The following is a 26,909-nucleotide window of genomic DNA, read 5'->3' on the forward strand; positions in this document are numbered from 1 at the left end:
AAAGGCCCAAAGTCGCTCACCTGGGATGACAAGATATTATTGGGACAAATCTTCTTACCAAGTTTCATTAAGATCGGAAAATAAATGTGGCTTCTAGAGTGTTAACAAGGTTTTACTATAGCCATATAAGGAAAAATGCCCCGCCCCCTGGCAGCCATGTTTTTCAACCAATTGTCATCATTTTCGAACTCGTCCAAGATATAATTGAGATGAATCTTCTGACAAAGTTTCATGAAGATTGGACAATAAATGTGGTCTCTAGAGAGTGAACAAGGCACATGTTGACGCCGCACAACGGACGACGTACGACAGACAACGGACAAAAGGCGATCACAAAAGCTCACCATGAGCACGTTGTGCTCAGGTGAGCTGAAAACAAATACCAGTTTAATAATATGCTTGTGGCACGTTTAAAACAATGTTCACATCAAATAAATAAGTAATCAATCCTTGCAAACAAAGGCACATACACTCGTGACAATCATTTATCACTGACAAAATAAAAAGACATTGAATGATCACAGTGATGTATTTATGACAAGTTTTATAGATCTTACTAAACTCTTCATATTTCTTATGACATAAGACATTTCCAGCATTTCCCAGGTATATACATGTATCAGTATTTATGAATAATGTCTATTGTCCTCATCAACGGGTGTGTTTATTCATCATGATTATTTGATAACAGTATGCATCAACCACTTACCAAATAATAGTTCTTCCTACAAATCTTAAGGACAATTAAGAGCTAGAGTCTTTGACTAAAAAAAAGATTTCTTAAATTTGAGGTTAAATCTTTCTAAAGAAGCAAATGCCTGCACCGTGGAAATGAGCCAGCATGTATTCAGTGTGTTTTTTAATCCGGGAGGTAAAACACACTTTCCCAAGCGTGTTCCAGGTTGCTGGGAACGTCTTCTTTTCTTATCAACTGGAAGACATTTGTCCTTGTTTGCTGCACTGCTTCTTGGTTTGGTCTTACAAGTTGCAATGTCTTGGGTGACATCTTCAGAAATCTTATTTTGTTTCTTCCTTGATTTCTTCTTAGAAGTTGCATTGTCTTGGGTGCCATTACCTTCAGATAACTCATATTGTTTCTTCCTTGCTTTTTTCTTTGGTGTAGAGGTCATTAACGGTGTAAAGCATTCACTAATGTTTTTCTCAATAACTTTTTCTGGAATTTCTTCGGTACCAAGTTTTAAATTCGTTGCTTCGATTTTATCTGGACATTCAGCTTCTGTTGGAGTGGATGTTTTAATTTGAGCACCACTTTTGCTTTCTTTAGGTTGTTTTGGAACAGCTGTTGCATTTGCAGCATAGTAGTGTGGTCCTTTTTTGACTGGCTTTCTTTTTTTAGACCAACTTTCTCTAGCATCTGCTACTCCTTCATTAGTGGTCTTCAACCCTTCCAATTCTGAGTCCCCTGCATATTCTCTTAATCTGCCTTGGACATCAGTGAAAACCAGTTTCACAAACTGGCCAACTCTTACACCACCTTTTTTACAAAGTAGTTTTGATTTTACAATGTTGAACCAACTTTCAACGATTGCATTAGAGTCTCTGGTGATTGCACTGGTCTCCCCTGATGACTTAGTGGTACTCTGTCCATATACATTAAGCATCAGTCCACTCCAAAGGCAAGCTAATGGAAGGTACTGGTCAACCAATATGTCCAATACAACTGGTTGGAAGTAGCCATTTTCTTCCAAATGAGAAGTGCTCTCTTGCAACGGTTCCCCTTCAGTAGCATCTACAAAGACAAAATTGTAACTTGTTTAAGAATGTAGTGTAAATCCTTCAATGGGTATAAGGAGACTTGGACCAGTTAAGTAAAATGGCTCAAATGTTTTACTTACTCACCTTGACCTTGAGTCCACGTAACTGGCTCATGTTTTGTCTCTATGCCCTAAACATTGGTGTCAAGTTTTTTTTAAAGCCTTCAATAAGAAAAGTAGATAATTATGGACCAGACACACACAAATAGGCTTTAAACATAGCCTTTACTTTGAGAAAGCTTAAAGACTCATTCATCTGAAAAAAAATAAACGACCTTAAGATTGTACCCAAGTTTCATGAAAATCCTTCATAGAGTATAGGAAACATGGAGCCGACACAAAAAAGAGGCTCACACTTTTTAGCTTGTGGTATCACTTTAATCTTTATCAGGCATGACTAGCACTACTTAAGTCGGTACATTTTTTTGGCATTACCATAACTATAATAATTTTCATGAATACAGTTTCATGGGAATAGGAGATATGAAGTGAACACAAAATCATGGGGCCTCAAATCTTTGACCTTTGAGTATAATAATGACCTTGAGCGGGCATTATGTGACACTCCTGTCTTGTAAATGGTCTCAAATACCTAACAGTGAAGCTAAACTTTATTAAAATCCTACAAAGGGGAAAAGGAGAAAAAGAGTAAACAAAAAAGTTAAGACTTAAACCTTTGACCTCAAAAATATCATACCTTGAGCCGCCATGACTGATTCATGCATTCTGCACATGGTGTCAATGTGATCAACATTTTATTTTTGACAAGTTTCATGAATAAAGTGGTTATGAAGGTGTTACAGACATACTGATTTACATGTTGACTAAAGTCATTCTGATTATTTCCTTTACTGCTTTGCGGTAAAAGAATAAAAACAGGAACATGCCTGCCCAAAAAAGCTTAATCACATATAAACATTCACTAATATAAGACCTTGTACTCAAACTTGCTTCAAGTGACCATGTTCATATTTTGTTGTATATGATCAAAACACTGCAGCTCAGAGCTTTTACAGGGATAATATGATATGTTGAAATCTTGAAGACTTTCTGTTCAGCTCAATTGTTCTTCAATGGGGCAAAAACTTTGCAAATTCAATTAAATTTAATTGGGCATCTTTTTACCTCCAGATAGACTAGAAATCATGGAACATAAAAAAGTTCATTGATGATGATTATTTATTAAATAAGTTATCAAATGAGCATTCAGAATGTTAATACATATTATTTCTCTGATTTGATCTCATGACCTTATAATCCACCCATTTGGAAAAGCAACTTTAACTTGGGAAAGATACGGTCAAGATAAATATTCCGCCAAATCATCAACAATTTAAAGTAATGAATATGATTTCTGTTTGACCTGTTAGCCTTTTTACATGTATTGATCCTTGACTTTACCAAAGTAAGAACCTTGCCTAGATATTGTCAAAGCACTCTGACCAAGTTTAATCAAGTTAACCTTCACTTTGAATTGACTGAATCAATTAAACATATTGCCATCTTCATAAATTGACCCAGGTCCTCTGGGAACAAAGGTCACACACTACCACTGTGCCCAGGCGCCTTCGTTTTTATTTTTAAAAAAACATAACCCTTGCTATAATAATACTCAAAGTATATTCAATTATTATAAAGGAAAATTGTTACAAACCCCTTAATTTTAAACAGATTTCAAAAAAAAAATCCTAAGGTAATGAACCAAATATTAGACAATGTTCTTTCTCAATAGCTCTATTTCGTTTGTTTAAAAATAAAGAATAAATGCTTTTTAGAATATATGACAATAAATTTAATTTTATAATTTAAAAAAATGTGAGCAAGTCCCTTAAACATTATTGGTACATGAAAATTATTATTTACCATACAAAATACGGAGGATGTATTCACACATTCCTTTCATAGCCACCCTTTCTTCTTTGATTACTTTCATAAATACAGATTAATCCATGTTTTTGCATCTGATAAATAAAGACACTATTCTGAAAGCAACAGCTACATGTAGGATACTTGGGAGTTAAGTGGACAAAAACACAAAACTTAACCAAATTTTCATTTTTCTAATTATGGAAGGGGCCATAATTCTGTCAAAATGCCAGTCAAATTTACGTAACTTTACCTGCACAGTCCCTTATTATTGTTAGTAAGTGTTGCAAGTATGAAAGCAATAGCTTTGATACTTGAGGAATAAAAAGAACCTATACACAAAACTTTACCAAATTTTCAATTTTCTAAGTATAAAAAGGGCCACAATTCTTACAAAATGCTTGTTACAATTGTCTGCTCTTGTGTATTGATTGGAGTCATGTTGGTATAGAAGTATGCAAAATATGAAAGCAATATGTAAAGGTACATAGAAAATATTTCAGGTGGTACACAAACTTTAACATAGAGTTATCAATAATATGCATACTCTTGTGGAAAAAGGGTCATAATTCTTACAAATGCTATTAACACTTGTCTGCTCTTGTTTATAGATTGGGGTTATGTTGGTAAATAAGTATGCAAAATATGAAAGCATTATGTCAGGGCACATAGAAAATATTTGATGTGGTACGCAAACTTTAACATAGATTTATCAATAATATATGCATATTCTAAGTGAAAAAAGGGCCATAATTTTTACAAAAAGCTTAATACAGTTGTCTGCTCTTGTTTATAGATTGGGGTCATGTTGGTTAAGGAGTATGCACAATATAAAAGCAATATGTCAAAGGACATAGAAAATATTTGAGGTGGTACGCAAACTTTAACATTCCGAAGCTCATGCAGACCCCAGGGTGAGTAGGATAGCTCCACTATATATATTCCATATTAAATAGTCGAGCTTAAAATGTGAAGACGGAGGTTGGGGCAGCAGAGGGGAGCTAACCTTTGCAATACCCACTCTGTCAAGGACCGGGGCGTCAGAAAAAAATGCTGAGGGCCTTTGTACATCAACTTAAAGTTGCTCTCAAGATATTCTGCCACAACAAAATGGTCTACAAAGCCACTATCCAACTAACAAGTGCCAAATCATTTACCCCAGCCCAAAAAGCTTAATCAGAGACAATACAATCAAAGAAATGCAAATTTATGGAACTGTTCAAAGCATATGGGCATACAGAGTCTCAATATCTTAAGTTAACTCACAATAAGCTTCAAATAAGTTATGACATTTTTTTCATTATTGATCAAATAACACCTTTTTTATTCATGAAGTGACTAAATTTTAGTGAAAGAATTACTTAATTGGAAAATTCACCAAAGTATTATATATTTTGTAAATTAATCAAACTAATTTAAATCATGTATGTCTTGTCCTGCCTTGTCTTTTTCTCATTATAAGCTCGTTAATTATACAAGGGTGGCACAACCTCACAGATTTATAGTGTCTTTAATTTTTTAACAGGCTACTTGCAACTTGCCTGAAAAGCAACTATGTAAAAACAATTGTAGAAAAAACTTTCAAAAGTTGTATAATCCTTGTATGCCTTGGGAAAACATGGGCAATAAGTAAAACTTATATTTCCATCTCAAAATAATTCAAGTAAGCAAGTACCTGCAGACCAGTAACTAAAAGAATTATCCAAATTTCCCAGAAAAACAGACACATTTCAGAACAAAAATTGCTGAATGTATCCCACTTACTGAACACAATTTTTCTCACCTCGAATGGTTTTAAAATGGCTTTTGAATGGTGATGTGTCTCTTATGCCAGATGATGATCGTCCAATGAAAAGAAATTCTTCTCCATCAACTTGCAGGGAACCTACATGTAATAAGAACATTGTTAAATACAAATAAAGTAATATTGTGTTTTTATTAGGCTCAATAGATTAAGAATGAGCCTTAAAACTAGTGAAGAAAAGCATGTAAACATAAGAAGCCAGGACAAATTGGGCTATAAAGCATTCACATTAGCCCCTTTAAGAAACTAAGCTATTTATGAGGAGGCGCTGCAGATTTCAGAATAATAAATGTCCTTTATACATTCATAACATGAACATAGATATTTTATTTTCATGAAGATGACAATACATGTACATATGACTTTTGGAGTGTAAAGAAGGTTGCGCTATAGCCAAATGAGAAAAACTACCCGGAACTCTGAAGCAGCCCTTTTTTCTACAAACATTTTCAATCTCAGCCGATAAATCATTCAAATAAATGATCTGAAAAGTTTTATTTAGATTGGACTAAGAATGTGACTTTTATAGTGTTTACATGGTTTCAATATAGCCAAAAACAGTCGAAACCCGATAAATCAAACTTGCCGGGACCAACAGCCAAAGCTTGAGCCATCCAGAATTCCAGCACTTATGTTTCAATAATAACACGAATCTGCAATAGGTTTATATCTCGAGTCAAAGAGTTTTCATAGTGCCTAAACTCCTTTCTATTTTGTTCGTTTGAATTAAAAGGAAACAAATTATACTTTCTATTCATATAAACAGATATTTTAATACAGCTACACATAAAATAAAATAAAATCATACAATAAATTTATCTTGAATCTTTACGTTTTTTACATCAAACATTCAGGGGTTAATTTTATTAATAGCACGAAAACAAAACATGCATAAGCACTATATTATCAATATTATACTAATAATTATAAACATCGCTAAAATATATAACTTATCAATATTATACTAATAATTATAAACATCGCTAAAATATATAACAACACTACATGCATTTATTTATTCACTTCCAATTTTAAAAATAACATAATTTCAGTATATGTTTTGTTCATAAAGTTGACAGTGTACAAAGTGCGATGCAGCAACGTAAGATTTCAAACAAAATGTTATCTTTTGCTCAAATAAATTAACGTTTGAGTGAATGATATGTTTGAAATTATGGCTAATTGCCTTTAATTAAACGCTCCTTATCATTTAACAGCTTTATGCAACCTGAAGCGAGTTCGAGCTAAAAAGTGAAACTTTTGAAAGGGACTGTGAAGACTGATTTTTACTACGCCATTTGCATGCATAATGCTAAATCACCTTCTTCAACTTCATAACAAGATTTATTTATGAAAACTTTTTAAACTTAATATTTAACATTTTAATTATGCAAGGTAAACTGTATTGTGATAAAAAAAATATGTGATCTAATGCCTGTGAGTGATAACAGCAATCTTTGGATTGAGCTATAATTATGTCTAACCTTATAAATATGGTAAACAGACCCATAGTTTTAAACTAACGACACTTTACCACGTAATCTGTAGTTAACAATTTGTTCATGAAATACACTTTGCCTTACCAGGACAGTAAATATTCCGTATCCATTGAAAAAGTGGTATTGCTTTCTGATTTTGATTTTCTTTTGTTTCTAGACTAACCGTTCCCATTTAAATTTGTTTTTAACTTATGTGTGAATCTCCCAGATTTTGTGAGATTTGTTTGTTCTTGAAGTATTTACCTCACAAAACGCCATTTGCACACAAATCAACAAAGAAATACCAAACATATTTTAAAAGATCCATTTTAATTGTGAGATTGAGAAACGACAGCCAATGAAATCACTTGTTTCAAAAATGCTTTGGCAGAATTTACCAGTTTTATATGCGGAGAGGTTTTGCAGGCCCAGGATATTTCTGGCTGCTTATGAAATGCTTTCACAGCATTGGTCGTACCCCCCTCCCCAATTTTTCTACGAATTAACGCTAATCTCAGAAATGACAACCAGGACAAGCGGATCCTCTGAATCCTGTAGAAAAATTACATCTTGCAATTATTCAACCCTCGGAAACTACACAGAAATTAATAGGAATATAAAGCAATACAAAATCAGTACATTGAGGAGAGTTTGAGTCAATCGGAAATAAGAACCAACCGAGTTTCGACTGTATACAAAATTATTTTGCATTTATAGGGATTTAAAGGGATCTTTTCACGCTTTGGTAAATTGACAAAATTGAAAAAAAGTTGTTTCAGATTCGCAAATTTTCGTTTTAGCTCTGATATTTGTTAGGAAACAGTAATACTGAACATTAACCATGCTCTAATATAGCCATTATATGCATCTTTTGACGATTTTAAAACCTAAAAATTATAAAGCGTTGCAACGCGAAACGATTGAATAATTTGGAGAGTTCTGTTTTTGTCGTTAAATTTTGTGAAACTACGCAGATTGCTTATATAAGGTATAAAATACGTCAAGAATGTGTACTCGGCGGAATAGCTCAGTAGGCTAAAGCGTTTTTACTTCAGGACCCTGGCAGGACTCCAGGGGTCACTGGTTCGAAACCTGCTCCTGGCAATGTTCTTTTCCTTTTTTTAATTTTTTTCTTGATTTTTTACTGGAGCTTTTATGATCCAATGTTTACATTTATCAATATAAAGCATTTAATGAATAAGTTAAAAAAAATGCCAAAATATGTGAAAAGGCCCCTTTAACCATTTATTGGATGATGTACATGGACAGTCCATTTACAATTTGTAAGTGACTTCATTATGCTGTTTCCTCTTAAGACTTAATATTCAATCATCCATTCAGCAGTATATATCCATAAATGTTTTCTTCATCAAATAAAAAACAGTGTTAAAATCAAGTAAAAGTGTATGCTTTAAAACTTTAAAATGTCAGAAGCCAATAAAAACACAATAGGTGTTTCTGTTTTAACCAGAACAATAACCAATACTAGCAAGATATATCTTTTAAAAATATTATCAGCCTATATCATGACAATGATATCAAGTTAAACAAGAGATGTGTTTGTCAGAAACACAATGCCCCCTACTGCGCCGCTTTGAAGCAATTTATTTGACCTTTGACCTTGAAGGATGACCTTTACCTTGACCTACCACCACTCAAATTGTGCGCAGCTCCAAATTGTGATACACATGCATGTTAAATATCAAGTAACTATTTTCAATATTGCAAAAGTTATGACCAAGGTTAAGTTTTTGGACAGACACACAAACACACAGAGACACACATACAATGACAGACCGGCCCAAAACAATATACCCCTGATCATTTGATCTGGGGAAAAAAAATGTTTTTATTAAGGAAACGAAAACAAAGGTTTAATTGATGTTTTTTTTTCACTGATTATTCTCATATTCCAAAGCATGAAATAATGTGTTTTTATAAGCACATATATTAAAACCACTCAATAGTTTTCGTTGATAAAAAATATACAACAAGAAATCACATACTTTAAATGTGTCCTCCAAAGGCTTATTATGAGTTTATTTGAATGTTTTGAAATTTATATATAAAAATAATAAAAAATACGGAAAAATTAAATTCAAGTAAAATTTAAGTAAAATCAGCTACACTTGCTGTGTAAATACCAATAATTCTGAAAATATTCACTTTTAAACAGTATTTTTGTGATAATTAGTCTATAAGAATATAATGTAAATTCTTTTGAATAAGCATAACAAACTTAAGTTTTATCAGAAATATGTCATAATTATCAAAATAAGGGGGTGGATGAATCAATAGGAATGGATGAAACAATAGGAAAGAAGGTTATAAATCTATATGAAATATTCATGCGATCATTTTTACGGTAGATCCATTATACAAAATGTTTTCTTACCATGATCTTCATTGGGTGATACATCTTCCACCAGTTCAGGCATCTCCTGGAACCTCTTAATGGACTCCTCTACTCGCTTTGTCTTGTAGCGGGAAGAAAACACCACCACAATCATCCGCCATACATCTTCCATTTTAGTCAGTTATGTACAATTCTGCAGGAGACTGAATGCCTTGATTGCATTTTGTCTGATGACTTTATTGGGAACTTTGTCCCTCAAGTAGTCCCTGCAAGTTTTAACCATGTGGGCTGAACATATATGTATCACAGTTGTGTCTGTGTCAGCAGAAATCTTAGCTGTTATCAGCATGTAACAATATTTGATGTACACATGAATGGTAGTGCAGTTCAAAACTTGTAGAACACTGTGGATAATTGCCCAACTGAAATCCATTTCCACACGTTTAGGTGAACAGTGTTTTGTGCACTTTTTTAATGCAGTGAAAAACAGCAGCAGTGGATTGACTATGGCCACTGTGGTTTGATTTTCCAGGAGAAACTGTAGCACAGGCACCACAGAGTTGTTCAGTCCTTTTTGCACCAGAGCATAATAAAGCAATTTGCGGCGACTTTTTCCAGCTAAAAAAGCTACTCCCCCAGTGGCATCAAAGTAAAAGGTTCCATCTGCATTCTGTATGTTGTTCTTTGCTGCCATCAATGACTCGTAGGAAAACAGTATTGTAGAGAATGGCTGGTATGAGATGGTCTGCACATAACCTCGCAAGTTGAGGCTATTGCTTTTTCCAGGAAGACAGTCTGCCAGGGTTGATGCCACAATACATAGTTCTGTGAAAGGATCCTTGTGTTCAATCTCAGCCAAGTTCCACTCACTCTTAGCCTGTCTAAGGACTTCTTTTGATTGGGATTGTGTGTAATTCCCACTTGAAAATTGTTTGCGGTCCATGCTCCCTAGTTGTTCATAGAACAATTTTGAAGGATTCGACATTCTCAGCCTTTTTTGTGTCTCTTTACGCTGCTGTCCTTGAAGTCGCCTTTTTTTAATTGCCATGCGCGAGTGTCTTGTATATGGGTGGGTAACAGTTACAAGGATCTGTGCACTCGAGTGTTTTGGAGGCTTCTTTCTCATTGAAAAAACAAAGGCCCCGCAACCCTCATGCTTGCAATGTGCGTTTGCCCTAAAGTAACCACCTCTGGAACCATTGTATACAGTATGGTTCTTGAAGGAGAGGACGCATCCTGGTATCATCTGGTTGAATTTCTCAGCCAGAAGTGATGGCCAACCTGATCCTTTCACTAAAGTGTGTGTTCCTTTTAAAGGCCGGATCTTCTTCCATTCCATATATTCTAAAATAACAGTGAACTCTTGAAGAAATTGGTCCTTCACTTCTGACTGTTTGCTCAACATACTGTCATCAAGAATGTCACTTTCATTTGTCTTTTTCAATTCTATCGTACTTTCATTAGAATGTTCTGTATTTTTGGCGGGGTGTCTGCCATTTTAGGATTTTTCATTTCAGGATTCATTTCTGTTCTGCCCATGTCAAACATACTTTCAACTAATGTTTCATTGGTTGTTGGTTGAGGCTCCATTTCAGATGATACCTTTTTAGGATTTCCCATTTCAGTATTCATTTCTGTACTGCCCATGTCAAACATACCTTCAACTAATGTTTCATTGGTTGTTGGTTGAGGCTCCATTTCAGATGATACCTTTTTAGGATTTTCCATTTCAGGATTCATTTCTGTACTGTCCATGTCACTTATACTCTCAACTGTTTCATTGGTTGTTGGTTGAGGCTCCATTTCAGATGATACCTTTTTCGGATTTTCCATTTCAGTATTCATTTCTGTACTGCCCATGTCAAACATACCTTCAACTAATGTTTCATTGGTTGTTGGTTGAGGCTCCATTTCAGGTGATACCTTTTTCAATGATATGATCTTCTTATAAATTGATCTTCTAAGCTTAACATTGTTCATTTTGAAAATATGCACACATATAACACCAATAACTGAATGTGGTTCTTTAATATCTGCTTTCAGTAGTTTCAGATGAAGGTACTTTTTAAGGAAGTCTTCTTGGCCTTCAAGAGACACATACTTTTGTGGACGCACCATCTTGAAACTGAAAACAATATTTCTCCTGAATACCATCAGTAGAACTAAGTATTTCAACAGGTTCATAAGCCGAAAGGCGCTCACTTGAAACCCCAAGGAAATAAAGGGTTCTGAGAAGTAGGTGGTCATAGGATTTCAGAACCGACTTGTAAGGGAAAATTTCCCCCGAAAACTGGAAGGAATGATTTTGAGCAAACCACAATCATTTTTAGGAGTGTTTCAAAAATGTGTTTACTGGAGTGATAAACTGCTTTTCTTATCAATTCTATTCATTTAAAGAATATTGTGCACACAAATGTGAATTCTACACTGGCATATAAGTATATCCTTTAATATGACTTAGTGAAGCAATTTTGTCCCACATTATCCTGTTTTTGTATTCTAAATATATCATTGGTACAAATTCTCTCACCAATCTTCTTTTGAACATTAAGCAATAAATGTGGCCTGTAGATTACAGCATGCTTTTTCCGTTTGGAAAAAAATATTTTCAGGATTGGGATTTTCTTTGAGCAAACAGTCCATTGATTTGGGGAAAAATATACTTTAATATAACTCGTTATAGTGATTCCAATTACAAGAAAAAATCTCATAAATCATAGCTATATACTGTTAAATACAATTTAGATATACATATGTACTAATAAATACGCACTTCTTTCTATAAAACAGTTAGAAACAAGGGCTGTTTGTAAAACATGCATGCCCCCATATGGGCTGTCAGTTGTAGTGGCAGCCATTGTGTGAATACGTTTTTGTCACTGTGACCTTGACATTTGACCTAGTGACCTAAAAATCAATAGGGGCCATCTGGAAGTCATGATCAATGAACCTATTAAGTTTGATGATCCTAGGCCTATGAGTATTCTTGAGACATCATCAGGTAACAATTTTACTGTGTCGAGTCACCGTGACCTTGACCTTTGACCTAGTGACCTGAAAATCAATACAGGACATCTGCGAGTCATGATCAATGTACCTATATGTTTCATGATCCTAGGCGTAAGCTTTCTTGAGTTATTATCCGGAAACCAGTTTACTGTGTCCGAGTCACAGTGACCTTGACCTTTAACCTAGTGACCTGAAAAATAATAGGGGTCATCTGCGAGTCATGATCAATGTACCTATGAAGTTTCATGATCCTAGGCGTAAGCTTTCTTGAGTTAAAATCCGGAAACCATTTTTCTAAGTTAAGTCACCGTGAACTTGACCTTTGACTTAGTAACCTGAAAATCAATAGGGGTCATCTGCAGTCATGATCAATGTACCTATGAAGTTTCATGATCCTAGGCTTAAGCGTTCTTGAGTTATCATCTGGAAACCATTTTACTGTTTCGGGTCACCGTGACCTTGACCTTTGACCTAGTGACATGAAAATCAATAAAGGTCATCTGCGAGTCATGGCCAATGAAGTTTCGTGATTCTAGGCATAAGCGTTCTTGAGTTATCATATGGAAACCATTTTACTGTTTCGGTTCACCATGACCTTGACCTTTGACCTAGTGACCTGAAAATCAAAAGGGGTCATCTGCAAGTCTTGATTAATGTACCTATGAAGTTTCATGATCCTAGGCGTAAGCTTTCTTAATTTATAAGCCGCAAACCATTTTTCTAAGTTGAGTCACCGTGAACTTGACCATTGACCTAGTAACATGAAAATCAATAGGGGTCATCTTAAGGCATGATCAATGTACCTATGAAGTTTCATGATCCTAGGCTTAAGCGTTATTGAGTTATCATCTGGAAACCATTTTACTGTTTCGGTTCACCATGACCTTGACCTTTGACCTAGTGACCTGAAAATCAATAGGGGTCATCTACGAGTCATGATCAATGTACCTATCAAGTTCCATGATCCTAGGCGTAAGCGTTGTTGAGTTATCATCCGGAAACCATTTTACTAGTATTTCGGGTCACTGTGACCTTTGACCTAGTGACCTCAAAATCAATAAGGGTCATCTGCGAGTCATGATCAATGCATCTATGAAGTTTCATGATGCTAGGCGAAAGCGTTCTTGAGTTATCATCCGGAAACCATTTTACTATTTTTGGTCACCGTGACCTTTGACCTAGTGACCTCAAAATCAATAAGGGTCATCTGCCAGTCATGATCAATCTACCTATGAAGTATTATGATCCTATGCTTATAAAAGCGTTCTTGAGTTATCATCCGGAAACAATCTAGTGGACAGACCGACCGACGGACCGACCGACCGACATGAGCAAAACAATATACCCCCACTTCTTCGAAGGGGGGCATAAAAATTAATTACAATTTTTTCACAAACATTCTACTTCGCCAAATGGGGAATGGGTCTACCTTACGGACCCTTCAATATGCCTGAAAAAGACCTGCAAGAGCTTGACCAACTTACCTTATCTATGCAACCTAAATGCATATAGAGACACCAATTAGACAAAAATTTATGTTCTGACCAAGTTTCATTATGTATGAATAAATGTGCCCTCTAAAGCTTTCACACGTTTTTTAATTGACTTCACCCTGCTACGATTTTTTTTCAACCCACAAGACCCAGTTTCCATATTGGCCGATTTAGCATTCGCTGGTTATAAAAAAACTTATGATCATCTGGCTATAATGGTCTCTTTAGTGTTCCACTTTTTTCCTTTATTTGACCTCTTTATTTATTTATATTTTTACCAATTTAGACCCAGTTTTTAACTTGAGGAAAATTAATATGATTTATATTTATGTTCTGACCAAATGTAATGAAGATTGGGAACTAAATGCTATCTGATCTCTAGTGTTCACAAGCTTCTTCTTAAAATTTGACATTGTGACCTAGTTTTTGATCCCAGATTAGGTAATATCCAAGTAATTGGAGATATCATTGGGACAATGGTTCTCACCAAGATTCATGAAAAGTGAAAAATAAATGTTGCCTCTCAAGCGGTCTAATTTTTTTATATTTAATTTGAGCAAGTGACCTTTCCTTGTTTTAACCATAATTGACCCCGTTACAAGCATGCTGAGAAAACATTCTGACAAGTGTTATATATATATATATATATATATATATATATATATATATATATATATATATATATATATATATATATATATATATATATATATATATATATATATATATATATATATATATATATATATATTCAAGTAATGTATGCTATACAGCATGGTAGTTTACAAGCACATGATATTAGGCATTAATACATTGGCAGGGCCCTTGCTACACTTTGGGGGATTGGGGCTGGGCCCTTACAGGGGGGAATTCGCATCGTTTTGGGCGAAAAGGGGAACATAAGAAGATAGTTTCACAAACCATTCAACACTTAAAATTGCTATATTTTTATGTAATTTACATTAATATACATTTAATCTAAGGTTAAAGGGGCCTTTTCACAGATTTTGGCATGTTTTGAAATAAGTCATTAAATGCTTTAAATTGATAAATGTAAACATTGGATCTTCAAAGCTCCAGTAAAAAATCAAGAATAAAATTACAAAAAAGAAAAAAAAGTAGCCCGCAACTGGTTTCGAACCAGTGACCCCCGGAGTTCTGGAGTAACCTAAAGTAAAAACGCAACAGCCCTCTGGGCTATTCTGCCAGGCATACTTAATTATATTATTTTATACCTTTTATAAGTAATCATCGTAGTTTCACTAAATTGAACGACAACGACAGAACACTCCAAATTATTCAATCGTTTCGCGTTGCAACGCTTTATAATTTTTAGGTTTTTAAATCGTCAAAAGATGCATATTATGGCTATATTAGACCATGGTAAATGTTCAGTAATACTGTTTCCTCACAAATATCATAACTAAAGCGAAATTTTGCGAATCTGAAACAACTTTTTTCAATTTTGTAAATTTACCAAAACGTGAAAAGATCCCTTTAATAGCACGATACCCGCTGCCAACATAGGTATAAAAGTAACTAGAAATGGCGGGGCAGAGGCCGACGCGTATCCCCACGCCGCATGTTTGACCCAGGGGGACGCCCCCGGGTTGGTAATGGGGCCATGCATACTTGAGATTGACGGTAGTGTCATAAGAGATGTTCAGTATCAATTTGAAGTAAATCCGTGTAGAAATGAAGAAGTTGTGGTAAAAGGCAATTTTGGGTGAGCGTGGTCTATGTGGGCGGGAACGCCCCAGGGTTGATAATAGGGCCATGCATAGTTGCGATTGACCGTATTGCCAAAAAAGATGTTCAGTATCAATTTGAAGTAAATCGGTGTAGAAATGAAGAAGTTAGAGTAAAAGGCAATTTTGAGTGGCCTATGTGTGGGGGGGGCGCCCCAGGGTTGGTAATGCAGCCATGCATAGTTTATATTGACTGTATTGTCATAAGAGATGTTCAGTATCAATTTGAAGTAAATCGGTGTAGAAATGAAGAAGTTAATGTAAAATAACATTCAAAATGAGTGAAAACCTCTGACCTGGCCCAACACCAACACCCTTAACTTTTGACCCAGAGGTCAGATCAAAGTTCCAAATAGTGCAGCGTGGGGATAAAAACAACACAATAAACAAGAGATTGCCAAGCAATATGGTCCCCTACTGGCTCCACCATTGTCAGAAATTCCACCATTGTCAGAATGTTTTTATCACCCGCCATCCGCGGAGGGAAATTGTTTTGGCGTTGTCCATCCATCCTTCCATCCGTCTGTCTGTCTGTCCGTCCGTCGGGGGTTATATCTTGGAAGTGCTTTGGGGGATATCATTGAAACTTAGTTTGAGTATATATATATATATATATATATATATATATATATATATATATATATATATGGATAAGAGGATGATGCACGCAGAGTCATGGCCCTTTGTATCTTGCAAAAAAAGCTTTTTTTAGTGTCAAATATAACACTTTTGTGTCCAGATGCATATTGGCGGGGGATATCAATTCAACGAATTTGCTTGCTTTATTTGTTGCCAAAGCAACCAGAATTTTTGACGTAGGAACAAAATGAAATGACATGCATAATGTCCATATTGCCATCTATCCATCTTTTAAGTGTCATGAAAAAATATTAAGAACTTGTTAAGTTATCGCAGGATGCAGAAAAGTGTGACGGACAGACTGACAGACTGGCGGAGCACAAACCATAGGTCCCTTCTGGTGAAACCTGTTACCTGTAGGTGACAAAAATTAGGAGGGGGCGCTTTTTAGCAGAAATATTGGAACAAAGTATACTATTTTACGGGGGGCAATGTGGCTGAATGTTGGCCCCAAAAACGGAAAATTGAGGGCCCTGATTGGATGTTTTATGTTGCATAGCCATTTCTGATCGTCAATGAAGAATTTGTAGAGTGTCTTTTAATTTTGGGACACCTGTATTTATAAAATTATTGTTGGAATCTAAATTTTTGGATAATAACTTTTTTTAAGTATCTGAAAACTTAGAGTAATTACAGTAGTCTCTTAGAGTGTTAACAAGATTGTATCTTCAATTTGACCAACTAACCTAATTTAACCCCATGTGACACTGTTTTGATGTAATCATTGCAACGAAGTGTTTTGAAGGTGATGCATGAAAATTGCAAATGTTGACAACCAATGACAGACCAACAACGGACAAAAGGTGATCACAAAAGCTCACATATTGTGTTCAGGTGGGCTAAAAACAGGCAAAATTAATGAAGATTACTCACATTAACAGGTATATGAATTTCACGGACCCAGCATAGAGAATCTTAATAAACAGAATTAAATGTGTTATCGGAGATTTCAATAGCTTTTTAATACCAAAAGTCAACTAAACCTGTGCTTTAACATTTCAGGGGTCAGATATAATTTGCATGGGTCAAAATACTGAAGCCAAAAGTTATTTTATTTGTGCGTACTATTAAAATTGTGCGTTAATGTTTTGTAGTATATATTTAAGCCAATATTATTTAGCCATTTAAAACTATTTGCAATACATAAGGTATGTTATTGATATAGCTTTCAGGTAATATTTGCATCAAAATGCTGCAAGAGATAATAAGCATGAGTCAAAAGTGAGTAAATTGGTTAAATGCATAATGCTTGCATTAAAAACATCTTTGTGCTTCATTTGAAGTCTATGTGTTGTAAAAAATAAACATCAATTAATCAATTGTCCTGCTACCGGTTTTTAAAATACTTTTTTGAACTGAGCCGTAAGTGTTTTTTTTACTTTTCAAATAAGAGCAATTATACAGTGTATGGCTACAATCCCAACAGAAAAGTACCCTCTATTCCAAACTGAAAACCTGCAACTGACCTGAAAACTCCCATAATTATACAAGTTTAACACACACACTTACAAAATCCAAACATTTTGTACACATGCCATACAGCTTTATAACTTGATACATAGCCAATGTATACTATTCATAATTGAAAACACTTTTATTTTCTATTTTTGAAGTATTTGTAAGCATAAAACACACACACTTATTTAACAACACAAGTCAAAACTATTTATTTTTGTGGGAACATAACACTGCATGTTATCAGTATGTGTTTTTTTCGTTCAAATAATGGACCAGTAGGAGCATCAATTCCCAATAGGAACAAGATGTGTTTGTGAAACACAATGTCCCCCTATATGACGTTTGACCTTGTAGGATGACCTTGACCCTTCACCACTCAAAATGTGCAGCTCCATGAGATACACATGCATTTCAAATATAAAATTGCTAGCTTCAATATTGCAGAAGTGACATTACATGAGCAATTTAGACCCATATATTTGACCTTGAAGGATGACCTTGACCTTGACCTTTCACCACTAAAAATGTGCAGCTCCATGAGATACACATGCATGCCAAATATCAAGTTGCTATCTTCAATATTGCAAAAGTATTCATAAAATTAGCGATTTGGGCCACATATATTTGACATCTGACCTTGAAGGATGACCTTGACCTTGACCTTTCACCACTCAAAATGTGCAGCTCCATGAGATACACATGCATGCCAAATATCAAGTTGCTATCTTCAATATTGCAAAAGAACTCATAAAATGAGCGATTTTGGCCACATATATTTGACATCTGACCTTGACGAATGACCTTGACCTTGACCTTTCACCACTCAAATTGTGCAGCACCATGAGATACACATGGCATATGCCAAATATCAAGTTGCTATCTTGAATATTGAAATACTGCAAAAGTGTACATTAAATGAGCGATTTTGACCCATATATTTGACCTTGAAGGATGACCTTGACCTTTCACCACTCAACATGTGCAGCACCATGAGATACATATGCATGCCAAATATCAAGTTCCTATCTTCAATATTGCAAAAGTTATTGCAAATGTTAAAGTTGGCACAAACCAACCAACCAACAGACCAACCAACAGACCAACAGACAGGGCAAAAACAATATGTCCCCCACTACTATAGTGGGGGACATAAAAAGAATATATCTTTCCCATATAGACCATAAAAATGCTAATTGAAGGTTTCTAAAAAAGAATATTGTTTAATAAGTCTAAACAGATCAATTATCTCCAAATCCAGCTAAATAAGTTGATAAAATATAATTTTGAAATCATTTTTTATATCACTTTCAATATATATTTTTAACTAGTTGGTAGCATTAAATGAACTACATTATTTTCCAAATTTTAGGAAAAAGTAGCTATATTTTCCAATCCAAAGGGACCCAGTCCCATTCTCAAAATGATGAAAAAAAACTGGCTTTGATTGATGTTTCAGGAGAACATGTAATTTATTGAGTTCTCATGTTTCAAAATAAAACGTACATACACAAAAGTTACAAATAACTTTTTAAGAACATTAATTTATATAAATAAAAATAAAGAAGTATTAATAAGCATTTGTAATATGTATTTGGGAGTATTGTGTTTTATTAGGGTGTTCCAACTGATGTTATTTAAGTATAAACCAAAAAGATTACTTGTCTAAATTGGAATGATCACAAAGAAAAACAAGCAGCAAACCAAAAACTGAATTCAACCACAAAAGTGCACTCTATCAGTATAAGCATGCTAATTTGCTTCAACAAATATGTTTTTGTTAATGTCATCTCACCTTGGTAAAACTTGATTACCACCAGGGCTCACAGATCAACGCCTGCGTTGATTCATAGTAGGTTTGATCCAGCCTGCGTTCAGAGGTCACAAAACACAGTCTATGGCTAACCCATCTTTCTTCTTTCAACTGTGAAAACATAAAATTTAGTGATGATTAATTTATTTATTAATAAAAATAAACCTAATAAAATAGTATACATAGATATTTTAAATACTTAATATTCTTATTTAAATTATGAAAGATAACATACAACTCAATGCTAAAAACTTAGCTTAGGCTATTTATGTTCATACAGATTATTCAAGAAATGCAACTCTGGAAATAACCTTTTTTGGACGTTTGCTTAATTGCCTATTGGTCAAAATTATGTGCACTGCACATTTTAAAACTAACGTCAATGCGTGCTTTGTTAGAATTTCTTAGTTACTTGAATCTTAACATTCTTGAAATTAACGTATTTAACTATGGTGTCCAGTCGTTACACCCCCTGGATGTTACACCCCTGGTCTTTACACCCTCTAAGCCTGGACGTTACACCTCCCAAGATATTGATTAGATTAGAAAGGTGTTATCAACTTATGAACCACTAATTGGATTTGTCTTGTAAGATGACACTGATGAGATAAATGGTTGCTCAAATTATTTAATTGAGCAGCCATCATCTAAAACATTAATTTTTATTTCACCAGAATGACTGTAATAATATGCATCTAAATCATAAATACTTTTATTCAAGAATATACAGACAGAAAATACTTGAAGAAATAAAAATAATGATAAATAAAATAAATATTAAGAATAAACAAAACACAATTATTTTTATATCAATTGAAAATAAAATATTTTTTTCACTATTTTGTTTAAAACTAATTTAAAAAATCTAGGTAAGAATACATGACAGGTAAGGTGTGACAGTTCAACAACACACATTTTGACCAGAAAAATCCAATTGACCAACTCTGACTAATGAAATTTAATAATAATGGTGTGAACAAACTCTTTTAATTTTAGGTGTTATTATTACACTTTGATAATTAACAAATTATTTGAAAAGATCAAAGAACAATGTTTTTCACACCAAAATATTGTTATTTCCTAATTTAAACTGCACATCAATAAGACAGACATACAGACAAACAAACAATAAAAAATTGGACAGACCCCTATTGGACACACATTAAAGCAGGAACATCATTAATCAAGTGAAGTGTGCCTTATGGTAGGTGTGATCACACCTTAATAACCTAATCGATTATGTTTACATCTTGGGAGGTGTAATGTCCAGGCTTAGAGGGTGTAAAGACTAGGGGTGTAACGTCCAGGGGGTGTAAGGACTGGAAATCTTAACTATTTATCCTATCTAACTAAAACACCGCTCATAAAAGATATCCCCAAACAGTTTAGTAAGTGCAGTTTGTTGTTTCACCACAACAGAGAGCTTAAGGAATGTTGTTGTTATCATCAGAATCTTAACTGGAAAAACGACTGGACAGGTAGCTTCACCACCTCGACAGTAGAACGAGTTTTGCACACTAGTTTAACTTTACAATTTTTACTAACAGTCATGCCTTTGTCGGTATCATAATGTCCTTTTCGTTTTCGGATTTACAACCGAAATACGCCCATACTTGCGAATCGAACCCCTTACCGCGTCAATAATTTTTTTTCCTCTTTATTCACTTGGTAATCAATACACACATACTGACACAATACTTATAATTACACAGAAACATGAGCTTTGAAATCGAGATTTTGAAACCACGAAACTATATTATTTAATCCGGAAGCGAGATGGAAAGTCAGAACGGCACATTTCAAAACGGCCAGAACAAAACGGCAGAGTTGATTTTAGGCCTTTCTTTTGAAAAAATATTGACCCGACCCGGTACCGTTTGCGAAAACTTTGACCCGGAATCGCGGATTTTTTTTTTTGACCCGCGGTTTCGGGTATTTTCGGGTACCCGTGTGAGCACTACTTGTCACCCTATAGGGTGACTTCAATCTTATTCATGTCACCCTGGTATGACTTCAAGCCGACCGGATGGATGACTAGAATCGGCTTTAAGTCACCCCCGGGTGACTTCAAGCCATTTCAGGTCGACAATGACCCAATGAGCTTACTACAAAGCAGCTATTCCTTGTTTTAAGGAAATTATTTTAAAAAATGCTGAATATATTATTTTACACAGATATAACAAAAACTAATCTTCAAAAAATTGCTGGTAAACACAAAGTCTTATTTAGATCGAATGTTTAGCTTTGTTTTCTATTTTGCCTTACATACTTCTGAACACGTCAATTCCTCCACATGTTTTTTTCATAAAACACAAAAGAAAACACTTACTTCTAAATGAAGTTGGATTCTGTACCATAGCCCCGAAATGTTTCACACCATCATAGTGTCTTCATTGCCATTGTTGTTATGCGGTGTTTAGCATCCAAGTGTTAAGCATGGCCTTTTTTTTTACTTCATCTGAACTGTTTTCTTAGTTTTATATCATACTCTCGTTTTGCAACTTGCATTGTGTAAGACACAGCAACACTGAGTGGAGAGAATATGAAAGTTGAAAGTTGATCCGATTGTCCTGTTTTTTTTTCAACGAACTCTTGAATATAATCCATCGTCACTTACATGTTTGTCTTTCAGCATGTAAACGAGCACAATTATAATTTGCGTTAGTATTTAAAGCAATATAATAATTACCATATTGTAAGATGTAAGACTCAATGAAATCCTTTCAAAAACAATAATGGAAAATTGCACATATTTAACTGAGTAGAAACCCCGCGACTTTTATTATCACTCCGCGTTAGACATCTAGGAATAGCAACAGCGTGTCGCCAGCGTCCAGCGTGTCAGTGAGATCGAACGAGTTATTTTTATTGGCTACCGACCGGGGGGCGGGGGTTAGTTAGCGTATCCTCAAGCTGTCAATCAAATGAGCTGATGAGCACGCGATAAACCAATCATGAATCGATTTTAACACATTCCCTTTCGCAGGCAAAAAACACCGAGCATCATTGGATTTGAAAGAATGATTTGATTAAGATTTTCACGTTCATGCCATTTGTATTTGTTCAGTAAAATATTAATAATTGTACCAACATAACTATTTTAATCGAACATGTAACCGCCAGAAATAATTTATTCAGAATAATAATGTATTTATTTAGCAATTGCCTTTTTTTCAATACAAATGCACATACGGACCTATATTTCAATCCCATTTGGAATATTATGCATAGTCAGCTGACACCATATTATGCATTACATGCATATGAAATCCACCGCATTAATTGTTCATAATGATTACAGACCATCTAATCATATTGGCAAATCGAAAAAAACATATCCATAATTGTATCTAGAGGGATTTGTTATAAGATTGACGTTTTAAAAGAAGTCCCAACGCGTGGAACAAATAAAACATAATAAAAAAGTGTAAATATAGCAGGAAGAAATTACAACGACAATATAAAATACACTACAAATATTTCTGAATTAATTAATGTATTCATAATTACTTACAGTAACATATAATGATGGTAATGACTGTTTATAATCATAACAACAAAATTTTAATGAAAGACTTTTTAATAATTAATTGAAATGAAAAATGATGTGATATTTCATGTGGTGAAATGCTGTATTTGGCTACGTACGTTCAGGGTAACTAACGTATAATAATGTACACTTTCTAATAGAATTTAAAGCGAGGAAATATGAGTTCACGAAAATCTGTAACACATGCTATAAAAGTCAAAATTGTCATATAGATTTTATGTCAAATAATGTGCACATTCAAATAAAACATTTGCCATATTCTATGTCTCTGGCATTAATAAGATGCAACATCAAAATTAATATATTCATTTAACCGTATTTCAGCTATAGTATTAGTGGAGATTTCGTTTTATATTTATGTTCAAAATGAATGTGGGGTTCTGGTATATAATCTGTAATATAATTTATGATAACTTGTAGTTCAATAAAACTTACTATGTAGCTTACATGGTTGAACGACTATTTAAAAATAATCTGTATTCTTAAAACGTGCATCGCCTGCTGTTTATGTCAGTAATTCGAAGTCTTACGAGGTCCTTCCGCGACCTAAACCGCGTTACGTATAGACCATTGCCATGTCCCAGCATTCCAGCTTTCTTGAATCGAAAAAGACGGGACGAATACAATCATATTGCTGCTATTTCCAGTTTTTCCTAGTTCTTCATGAGAAATTAAAAAGGGTGCTTGTATGTGAGTGTGTTTGTTTATTTGGTGGTGGGGGGGGGGGTGGGGAACCACTTGACCAAATGTTTTTATGCTTATTATTATATAATATGCCTTAAATCAAAACAAACAAATGTCTCCTTCTTCATCATCTTGGCAACATACTAAATCTGTTTAACTCTGTAGCTTTTATATATTTCGTACCCTAATTATTCGCAGGCGGACATTCGTTGCCAAGTTGTTTTGACAACCCGACAATGGTTCATACATTCTTTTGACAGCCCGGATATTCGTTAATACGTAATTTTGATAGCCCGGACATTCGTTCCTACATTATACTGACACTTCGGATATAGGTACCTGCATTATAGCTATCCCAGTCATTGCTATCAATTTTTACCTAAACATATAACAGTGCGCAATTTCTTAATTGGTATTTCGAATAATTCAGTACATTGTATTTAAGTATTGTGTTTCTTTTCACAACTGTGTTATATTTTTATATTGGAAAGCAAGAACTGTGTTTCTTGGTGTTCCAATGAACCTCGAAGCATAGCACATACTGGGTAAATTGAAGTAACGTTAATTGAAATGTCAGATGATTGGGAGTACGGACATAAGCCCTCTCGGACATACGCCCCTAGGACATAAGCCCCTAGGACATAAGCCCCTTCAAAAAAGTGCACGCTCGGACATTAGCCCCAGGTGTTTTAAAGCATTCTTTACTTTTTTAAAGTAAGTATTTTATTCCTTTTTTTTTAAATTTCATATGCAAATACATACAAATATTAATATGTTGAAGTCTAATACATATATATATATATATTAAAATATATAGCTTGAACCACACACGTACATTTTAGTGTTTTTCACGATGTCTTTACTATTTTACTATAACTATTGGTGGTTAATCAATTAACTATGAAGTATTTTTTAATTTGAAAGATTTTCATATTTTTGTTTCTTCTTTAACTACAAGATACAATCAAAATTGCATATTTATTATTTCATAATAACAAGGTAACAAGATTGCATAATGATGTTAAATTGCATAATCATTTTTCAACAGACGTCCTAAGGGGCTTTTGTCCTAAGGGTCAAGTGTCCTATGGGGCTAATATCCTATGGGGCTTTTGTCCTAGGGGCTTTTATCCTAGGGGCTAATGTCCGAGAGGGCTAATGTCCTACACTCAGATGATTGTATGTGTTAAACATTGATTAGCGTATACTCTTTAGTTGGGTTTCGCATCTAACTGTTAGAACAAATGTAAAAACGATCGTCCGGGTTGTCAATATAACGTTTGAACGTATGTCCGGGTTGTAAAATCAATGTAGGTACGAATATTCGCCTTGTGAACAGTAGCGTAGGAACGATTTCTGTGGGAACGAAAGTCCGGATACCAGTTTTCACTGTGCGATACATTTCATTTGAGACTTAAATCAAATTCTAACAGACGAATATTCGTTGTATATTGTAAAATTATTTCAGAATTTCAATGGCAATGGTATGCAAATTAAGGCACATCTGGTGCGGGAGTATGATGTCGCTAATTTTTACTGATAACAATCATAAGAACAAAGGCAGCGCGGTATAAAGAGCGGCATCGTAGCGGATCCGTGGTCTAGTGGTAACACACTGGCTTCACAATCCAGAGATCGCTGGTTCGATCCCCCGCTGCACCTCACCTACTAACTCGTCTTTCGCATGAGACATTAAACCGAGGTGCAGTGTACTAGGTGCTATACACCGGGCACTAAAAGACCCAGGGTCACCTCTGGAACGGGGTGTCTCCTGTATCTTGCACTATCCCCCGTAACCAACTAACACGTCTTTCTGGGGGCGATGGCCATATGGGAGACAATCCCGGTGCACTCGATAAAAAAAGAAAAACAACAGCATGCGGCATGGCGCATGCTCGTGGACAACAACAAAGGCCTCGTGAAGAGGCCAGTAGGACCTGTAAATAAACTCTGATACACACACGCTCGTGGACAACCGTCGTTGCGTCATGCTATTATGTAAACTGTTATGATTGATAAGAACACAGGCATTGCGGTATGAAGAGCAGCGGGGCGCATCCTTAATGGTAACCGCCGCTGCGTCAAGGGACCTACACAAACACTGTGATTGTATAGGTCCCTGCTGCGTCCTACTATTTACTGCTAGTGGGATCACTAAAATTACATTGAAGTATAAAGAAATGTACCCAAACGTATTTTTGAAATAATGTTGTACTTCGTACTTTCAAATGCATGAAATCCTAATATTTCTTTTACCAACACAAAATTTAAACAATCAAATATAGTGTATAATTTAACTTGTGTGCTTGACTACAAATATTTAACGAAGTTGTGTCATGAAACCTTCAATTTATAAAAATTATTTATGCTATTTAGTATTTGCTTCTCTATTGATATTATCTGAGTTACCATTTGCACGTATAAATAAAATCATAATTCAATAACATTTATTAATAATGAAATGATTTAATTAACTTTTGGTTGCAATATTTCAAATCCAAATTTGTGTTAATATTCCGGAAACATGACAATATTAAGGAATTCATAAATTATGTATAAATCATTAATGTTTTATAACATAAGTATAAAATACATATATCCTTCTAAGCCTATTTAACAGCCTTCTCAGCCTGTTTAGCATATTTTACAATTTTTATTTAATAAGTTTAAACTACATACTACTCAGCCTGTTAAAATAATTATGCAGGTTTATTAAATATGTTGAAATATATATGATATTAAGCATATTTAATAGACTTTTTCAGTCTAATAATCGTATTAAGCAAGTTTTTATAAAAACGGTTGTAACATTCATCCTTGATAAAAAAGGCTGAAATGGCTGCTAAATAGGTTAAATATGCTAAATCTGATGCAGTTTTAGGCTTTTTTAGAAAGTTTATTATTAATGTTGAAACATATATCATATTTAGCCTATTCAGCAAGTTTATTTAAAATTTCGAAACATACATATTATATAGCATATTTATCAGTTTGTTAAGCCCGTTAGCATATTAAGCAAATTTATTAAAGGCGTTAAAATGCATTTCATTTAGCATTTTGAGCTTATTTAGAATAATATTTAGCTTATTTAGCAAGTATATGAAATAGAATGAAATATACATCCCATTTAGCGTTCAAGTATATATAGCGTCCTATGTATTCTGTTCTGCAAGTTAATTAAATAGGCCGAACCATACATCCTATTTGGCCTTTAAACAGTCATTGAAGCCTATGAAGCC

The 26,909-nt window shown here is 34.5% G+C and overlaps 1 protein-coding gene across 1 annotated transcript; it reads right to left on the minus strand.

The window, feature by feature from the left end:
• Window positions 1–764: 764 nt before the first annotated feature.
• On the minus strand, window positions 765–19,549 carry LOC127843174 (uncharacterized). The gene is made up of 4 exons (XM_052373030.1): window positions 19,419–19,549; window positions 9,319–11,404; window positions 5,425–5,526; window positions 765–1,750 (listed from the first exon to the last, which is right to left on the minus strand). Exons 2-4 carry the CDS (start codon window positions 9,449–9,451, stop codon window positions 765–767), a joined length of 1,221 nt encoding a protein of 406 aa, XP_052228990.1. The 5' UTR covers window positions 9,452–11,404; window positions 19,419–19,549.
• Between the last annotated feature and the right edge of the window lie 7,360 nt (window positions 19,550–26,909).

This window comes from Dreissena polymorpha, chromosome 8 (genome assembly GCF_020536995.1).
Source record: "Dreissena polymorpha isolate Duluth1 chromosome 8, UMN_Dpol_1.0, whole genome shotgun sequence".
Taxonomy (NCBI): Eukaryota; Metazoa; Mollusca; class Bivalvia; order Myida; family Dreissenidae; genus Dreissena; species Dreissena polymorpha.